Below are 8,260 nucleotides of genomic sequence, written 5' to 3'. Positions count from 1 at the left end.
AATTTGTTTTCATATCAACTTCAAATTTGGAATAACTTATTTAGATTTAAGACTTCAAACTGATATCAAATTAAGGATAAAACCTGTTATGTACAATATGTATTTTATATAAAATATAATAAAAATTGTTCTGTTTGATTATTTTATGATATGCCATTTTTCAGATAATTTACGACAGATGGGTAAATCGTTAGCAAAGTACTTAAAATAAAATGAACTTATCACTCTCACATGTCTCCTTGTGTTTTGTTTATTGGACTGTTCTGCTTTGGTTTCTCCCTTTGTCTCCCCCTGTCATTCAGTTAACTTTGGTTTCTTCCTTTGCCTTTCTGTGTTGATTTAATTATCGTCTGCACCTGGTCTTGTAATTAGTCTCACCCTTTATAAGTCGTGTGTTTCTCAGTTTGCTTTGTGTCGTCTTAAAGTTTTGTATGGTTGTGTTTCTTTGGATTCCCGGTTTGTCTTTATTAAAACACATTGTTTGATTGAAACATCTTCTCTCTGGCTCTTCATTTCCCAGCAACACGTGACAGAAGACGACACCATGACAATGACTGCTGATGAAAAGCTGAGGAGTTTGCGACAGGGTGGTCGGGAGTTGGAGAGGTATGTGGTTGAATTCGCCGAGCTATATCATCAGATGAGCTGGCCCGATGCTTCAATCAGCGTTGTGTTTCTGTTGGGGCTGGACAAGGATACCATCCGTTGCGATATACCCGTTCTTGATCTTCCGTTTGTAGAATTTGTCAACGTCATTCTTCATTTGAACGGCTCTAACTTTAAGCTCACTGAAATGGAGAATGACAGTCCTGATCCTTGTCCAGTCCTCTCGGATGCACGTCGCATCGCGTCAGCTCATCCTAAACCGGGATTCCCCACATGCCTCGTCAACTGCTCAGACCACTTGCCACGTTAAGATGCTCAGGGTAATCAAATAGTGGAGTCTGAAGGAACCAAAGGTATTTCATTACAAAAAATTAATGCAGCATACGTTATAGTAATTAATACTTTTTTTATGGTTTTATTTATTTGACACTTGAATGTTTATTCATATGTTACCTACAGGTTCATTATACTGGAAGCAAAATGCTCGCAAAATACTTGCTGTTTCAGAGGAGGAATTTCTAAGATTTCAACAAAATAGCAAACGAAAGAGACCTAGGTACATTCAGGTTTTTTTTCTTCCCTACTGATTTTCAGAAATGGTACTCAACACACATCTCAACTTATGATGGAGACTGAAGTTGACAAGAAAATTAACCGCAATGTCAGTTGTCATCTACTCACCCTCCATGTTCCAGTATCAGTGCTTTGCATAAAAGTGTATTCTTCAGATATTATAGCAGTTGTTTTATACTTGCCAAATTGATTACCATAAGAATCATGGAAAAATAATAGTTCAGTTGCTGCTTCTATGGTATAAAGCAGCTGTTTTCATTTTTTTTATTTTTTCGAATTTGTTATATTGTATAAGAGTGGGGAAAAACTGGAACGTTTAACCAGACGAAATGAGTAAGACTAACTTTATTGAATCTCTTATTTCACAGGACCCTTCCAGGAGCCAATGTTTGCAGTCTGTTGCCGGAGCATTGTGGGATGCAAAGTATGTGTGCTGCAATGGCATGAAACTTCTAGCCAGTGTCTTAAATGTAGACAAGAGTACACCAATGTCTATGAAGTCATAGGCCTTTCTGATGCATTTTCTGTTCTGAAAGATAGTTTCTGTTGACTAAACTCTAAACAAATTTGTTTATGTAATTTCTCTACCTTTTCTGTTATTTATGGGTCATGTTGTGTATCTTTTTGTTGTTTCAATGAGATCCAGCAGAGCTAGTTTAAAGTATGAGAAGTCACCGTTCACAGTATTGTTGTAGCATATTTCCATATCTGGGTGCAGTTCTGCAAAGTTCTCTTTGTCTCCCTGAAGAAAAGAGATCACTTCCAAACACTAAATGTCTGGTCAGTGACTAGCCTAGTTCTGCTTCATAAAGGTCAGCTGCTTCATTGGCATGTGGCAACAGTTCCTCTGAGATTATCTTTAGACATCCACCCTCTGCCAAAACATTGGGAATGCCTTTACCTGGAGTAACAATTTCAAGCCAGACTGTCAGTTCTTAATCATTGTTCTTTCAATAAAAAAATGTGTTCTTTCAGTATACCTGGTATCCTGTGTTCTTTGACTCCACTTCTTAAATATCACTGATGCTGAGACACTGGTCCATGCCTTCATTACTTCTCATCTTGCCTACTGTAATTCTCTTTTCTGTGGTCTACCAAACACAACATTAAATAAGATTCAATATATCCAAAACTCCCATCCTACAAACACGTCATTGGCCACCCATTCATTTTCGTATCCAATACAAGATTCTCCTTATCACCTTCAAAGCACTTTATGGACCCGTTCCCCCCCCCTATATATTTTTGATCTCTTTTACACTTACTCCCCACTTCGCACACTACGCTTTTCAGAAACTTGTCTGCTGTTAATCCTGTTACAGGTTAGCATTGTTTGGTGGACAAGCGTTTTGTATCTCCGGCCCCAGTACAGGATTTCAAAACTCAACTTAAATCATATATTTTCCTCTCTTGCTTCTCTGATCTGACTACATCATCTGTTTCATGCCTGGTTCCAGGGTTGGGGCCAATTCAGGAATGAACTCAACAATTCCAATTCAAAGAAGGAATTGGAATTCAACAACAATTACAGGAAACAGAGTTGGAATTGAATTGGAATTACAGGAAGTGGAATTCAATTCAGGGAAATTCCACTGAATTCCATTTATTGCTGTTTCTGAGCATTTATTTGTGATTGCATTTAGAGACATACGTTTGAACTTTATTTATGATGCTTTACAAATACCATGTATGAAATAGAGTTGATCAAATGCAAGTAAATATAAATGAGAATTGTACATTATGAATTAATAATTGAATGACAATGGTGATAAGTTTCTGGATGTACTATACATTCAATATATGATTACCACATAATATATGTCTCAACACACATGTCATTTTCATTCAAGTATTTCATTCACCTTTTATTACATCGAATTATCATCATTTCCTGAAATTTGGCATGTGAAATGATCATGCTTAACATACTAAACATTAGGGTGTCAAAATTAATCGTTTTTACGATGCATCACGATGCAGACAAGGACGATTCGGTATCGGTTCAGTAATAGACCATAACCGGTTATAACGGACTCAGTCCAGTGCCAAAACACGCGACCCAGGGGGCTTGTATGATTTTCCGGGAGGGGGTTGGGCTAACGAGGGGAGTACACCACATGAATAAAATAAGTCTTCAGATTTTAACTGAAAGGATTATTGCCACTTTCTTTACACACTGGTGCATTTAACGAACTAACAAACATCAGTGTGCATTTAACAAATGTCTTTTTTTGTTAGTAATTCATTTAAAGGACTGAAACACTATTTTTATTTGGTTGAAAAGACTGGCTAAAAGCACTGAGCGCGTCTATCCGGCTCAGCACCGTTTTACACAAATATAATGTTTTGTTGATATTGTGAGTGTGCACATAAATAATAATAGTAGACCTTTTGCAGTTATGAATGATGCCTTTTTATGCCTTACTTTTATCAACAAAAATGGTGTATTTTAGGTTTCCACCGCGTTTGAGCTTCCATGTCAGCTGCAAAGCCCGCTTTCGCTTTCACTCTCCGCAAAAACGATTGGATATGCATCTAACAGCGCACATTTATCTAGGTTATCTTATTATTTTAAATGTTTATGATTTTTATGCCATTGTGATTTTAATTCCTTTTTATGTACAGCACTTTGAATTACCATTGTGTATGAAATGTGCTACATAAATAAACTTGCCTTGCCTTGCCTTGCCTAGGTTAAATGTTTAAATTAAGATTCTGAAATGCATCAAGTGTTTTAATGTCTATAGATTTTATTTAATGCAAGTCGTGTTGATTTCGCAACGCAAGCCACCACCGCCCAGCAGGATCATCCAACGGAGCCCATGGCTGCACCACGGGGCCGCAGGCCCTCTCACACCGCCGCCATTCTCATCAATCCGCAAGTGCCGCAGGGATGGGCTCCCGGCCAGAGCGCGCCAGGAGACCTTCTGCGAGTTAAGGACGTGCCCCGGTCGCCGAGGCCGCCAGCCCTCGCCCCCTTCCACGTTCAGCCGAATGCCAGCCCGTCACCCACGGCCTTAAGCGCCACTCCACGGCTCCTCCAAGTCGCAGCGTCAGCTCAAGCTCACTGCCACAGACAGCAAATTCCCACGCACAGCCCGCACCCCACCTCACTCCCCTTGCTTTCCCATGGACGGCAGTGCCGCTATCTCACTCCAACGCGAATATCACTCCACCAACAGCGCATGCCCCAGCGCCCGCCATCCCTCCCCTCTTCCCTCCTTTGTCCTTTACAGGTTTTGCGTCCGGCGCATGCTTGCCGCTGCTCACGACGCAAGCCCCCGTCCACCTCCTCCCCTCTCTGTCATTATTCCCAGGAGTCGCTCCAAGCGCAAACATGCTTCCACAAGCAATACCGGCAGCCTGTTTTTCATCCGCCCAAACCCGCTCTCCCTTCTCACTTGCTTCTGCGACACCCCTGCCCATTCCCCCTAATGCCTTAGCCCTGAAACCACCCCCGTACCCATTGCCATCAGGAACCAGATCCTTTCAGGTGCGGACGTAGATCTTTTTTCACTCCTCTCTCCTATATCACACACTTCTTCTGATCGCGAAATTAATTGTGGTGTTTTTTCAGTCATCTTAAAAAATTCAAAGCACAATCCGTCACGCATTTTGTCTTTCGCTGAATTCACCATTGCTTTCACTCACTACGCAGAAGTCATTTGCACTGCCTTTCCCCACAGAAGACGCGAGCTCAGCAACTACCTCGCTATAATCGCTGAGCTCGCATTGTCATACGGGGGATCTCACTTTTATACCTATCACAAGCTTTTTTCAGCTAAATGCGCCATCCGGGTCGCCCAATGGAACCAGTGCCCTTACTGGGGAGCTCTGGATCCCGAACTCCATAGTAGGGTGTTTTTAGGCTGCCAAAACATCACGTGCGCAGTCTGTCGCTCATTTTCTCACTCCACCGCCACTTGCCCTTTTGTCAACCCATCCATTTCCCTGATTAAAAAAGCAGGTCGCGGTGCTTGGTTGGCCAAAGTCGACATCACCTCTGCCTTTAATGTCATGCCCATTCACCCTGCACCTATTCGGCGTCCGCTGGCAGAATAAATTTTATTTTGCCGTCCGCCTCCCCTTCGGCTGCAGAAGCAGCCCTAAAATTTTCAACATGTTGTCAGAGGCAATTTGCTGGATCCTCTCCCAATAATCACCACATTGGATGACTTCTTGATTGAACCGAACCGTAAGACCACTGTAGGTTCACACCCCTACTAAACATACAGTACTTTGTATTTCTTTTATATGTTTGTTTATGTGATTTACAATATTTAATGTACTATAAACTATTAAGCAAATCAAGTCAAATTATTTTATTTAGCAACTCAAGTGGAATTTATTTGAATTCAATTCTGTTTCCTGACATTCCAATTCAATTCCAATTCCATTTCCTGTCAGCTGCATGCAATTCCAATTCCAATTCCATTCCAGGAAGTGAATTGGAATTTACCATTCATTCTCAATTCAATTCATGAATGGCCCCAACCCTGCCTGGTTCCTAAATTTTTATCTGTAACTGTACTTGTCTATATATATGTTTTGTTTTTGTTTTCTCTCCCTTGCTGTAATACTTATGTGTTCTGATACTGTACAGCAACCTTGAGTTTGCAGAAAGGCGCTATAAAAAAAAAAAACGTATTATTATTATTAGATGCAACCTGGAAGAAGGTTTAATAAAAGCATCTGCTAAATAAAGAAAGACCCTTGTTTCTAGGGTTCTGATTCTTTTCAATTCCCAGTTTCAATTAAAATATGATTAAAGAATTATAACAAACATAATTATTCTGTCTCTTTTTGCAAAACATTCAGATGCAGCTGAATATCATTAACAAAACTCAGCAGGCTACATAAAAAGTGGACTCGTTTGAGAGTTTTGTGAAAAATAGAGCGGCATGATTCCGGATAAACTGAAGGTTTTTTTAATGGAGATTGTGGTTCTATCACAATTCTAACGATAATACAGACACCAAACAAAATCGCATGAAATTTTTAAATGAATGATTCAATGGCTCACTCAAGATTTACTGCATGAATCAGCATTTGTGAACAAATCCCTTGAATGAATGATGATTGAATCCATGATTTATTTATTAACTTAGCATACCCAGTTAAAAAAAAAAAAAGTCACCGCTCGCCACTGATGTGAAATACTTCTCTTCACTGTAAATTCTTACGTGAATTTCAAGGTTTGCTATATCTGTTTTTCCACAGTGATGGCACAATTAATTCTTTTTTACATCTGTAACTGTAAGCAGGTAAAAGGCTTCTCTCCTGTGTGAATTCTCATGTGCCTTCGACAGTCTGTTTTTTTTACGAAACTTTTTCCACATTCTTGGCAGGTGTGAGGCTTGTCACCAGAGTGGATTTTCTTGTGGGCTTCAAGGTTTACTTTTACAGAGAAACTTTTTCCACATTGTTGGCAGGTGTAAGGCTTCTCTCCAGTGTGAATTCTCATGTGTACTTTAAGGTTTCCTTGATGAGTGAAACTCTTTCCACACTGTTGACAGGAAAAAGGCTTCTCCCCTGTGTGAATTCTCATGTGCCTTCGACAGTCTGTTTTTTTAAAGAAACTTTTTCCACATTCTTGGCAGGTGTGAGGCTTGTCACCAGAGTGGATTTTCTTGTGGGCTTCAAGGTTTACTTTTACAGAGAAACTTTTTCCACATTGTTGGCAGGTGTAAGGCTTCTCTCCTGTGTGAGTTCTTATGTGGCCATTAAGAGTTTGTTTACGTTTAAAACTCCTTCCACACTGAGGGCATGTGAAGGGCTTCTCTCCATTGTGAATTTTCATGTGGCTTTCAAGGTCTCCTTTTCGAAGGAAACTATTTCCACATTGTTGGCAGGTATAAGGTTTCTCTCCAGTGTGAATTCTTATGTGGACTTTAAGGTTTCCTTGATGAGTGAAACTCTTTCCACACTCAGGGCAGGTATAAGGCTTCTCCCCTGTGTGAATTCTCATGTGCCTTTGAAAGTCTGGTTTTTTAACGAAACTTTTTCCACATTCTTGGCAGGTGTAAGGCTTCTCTCCTGTGTGAGTTCTTATGTGGGCATTAAGAGTTTGTTTGCATGTTAAACCCCTTCCACATTGAGGGCATGTGAAGGGCTTCTCTCCAGTGTGAATTTTTATGTGGCTTTCAAGGTCTCCTTTTCGTAGGAAACTATTTCCACACAGTTCGCAGGTGTAAGACTTTTCTCCAGCATGAATTCTCATGTGTCCTTGAAAGACTGCTTTCGAAACGAAACTTTTTCCACATTGTTGGCAGGTGAAAGGCTTCTCTCCAGTGTGAATTCTCTCGTGTGCTTTAAGGTTTTCTTTTTTAGAGAAACTATTTCCACATTGTTGGCAGGCGTACGGCTTTTCTCCAGTGTGAATCCTCATATGGATTTCAAAGCTTGCTTTTGTATTGTAAATAATTCCACATTGTTGGCAGATAAAAAAAAGACTTCCAAACCATGTCTTTTGAACTATTTTGTGTGTAGTCTTTTCAGTCTGTGAGGAACCAAAGTTCACTTCAGTTATGAAATCAAGATGTTTCTCATACTGAATGTTGTCTTTGGATTCATTCAGCTCTTCACTCTCCTTTTTCAGAAGCATCAGGTCTAACGCAAAAAGAGATCAAAACAATTTTTTAATGACACAAAGCAAAACATCACATTCATACATGTAAACATCAATTCATATTCTTTCTTTCTTTCTTTCTTTCTTTCTTTCTTTCTTTCTTTCTTTCTTTCTTCAGTTGTTAAGAAATTTTTATTGAGGAAAACATTTTAGGATTTTTCTCCATATAATTGACTTCTTTGGTTCCCCTGAATTTGAACTGCCAAAATGCAGTTTACATGCAGCTTTAAAGGGCTCTAAACGATCCCAGGGTCTTACCTAGCAAAACAATCGATTATTCATTTTTTACAAATTACAATTTATATACCCTTTAACCGCAAATACTTGTCTTGGTCTAGTTCTGAATGAACTGTGTGTATTCCTGTTTATGATAGTTAGGGTAGGTCAAAAAACTCCCATCTCATTTTCTCGCAACAGAAACGCAATTTACAAAAAAAGGGTAAAACGGTGATG

The 8,260-nt window shown here is 39.7% G+C and overlaps 1 protein-coding gene across 1 annotated transcript; it reads right to left on the bottom strand.

Annotated features, from left to right (window-relative positions):
• Positions 1-6,107: 6,107 nt before the first annotated feature.
• Positions 6,108-7,784, bottom strand: LOC141339941 (uncharacterized). The gene has a single exon (XM_073844987.1). It carries the CDS (start codon positions 7,781-7,783, stop codon positions 6,422-6,424), a length of 1,362 nt encoding a protein of 453 aa, XP_073701088.1. The 5' UTR covers position 7,784; the 3' UTR covers positions 6,108-6,421.
• Positions 7,785-8,260: the final 476 nt, after the last annotated feature.

This window comes from Garra rufa, chromosome 1, assembly GCF_049309525.1.
Source record: "Garra rufa chromosome 1, GarRuf1.0, whole genome shotgun sequence".
Classification (NCBI taxonomy): domain Eukaryota; kingdom Metazoa; phylum Chordata; class Actinopteri; order Cypriniformes; family Cyprinidae; genus Garra; species Garra rufa.
The sequence above is the reverse complement of the archived record's forward strand: the minus strand, read 5'-3'. Positions and strand labels throughout refer to the sequence as shown.

Coding starts and splice junctions, on each gene's coding strand:
- LOC141339941 (XM_073844987.1), bottom strand. CDS start 7,783: ATGCTTCTGAAAAAGGAGAGTGAAGAGCTGAATGAATCCAAAGACAAC.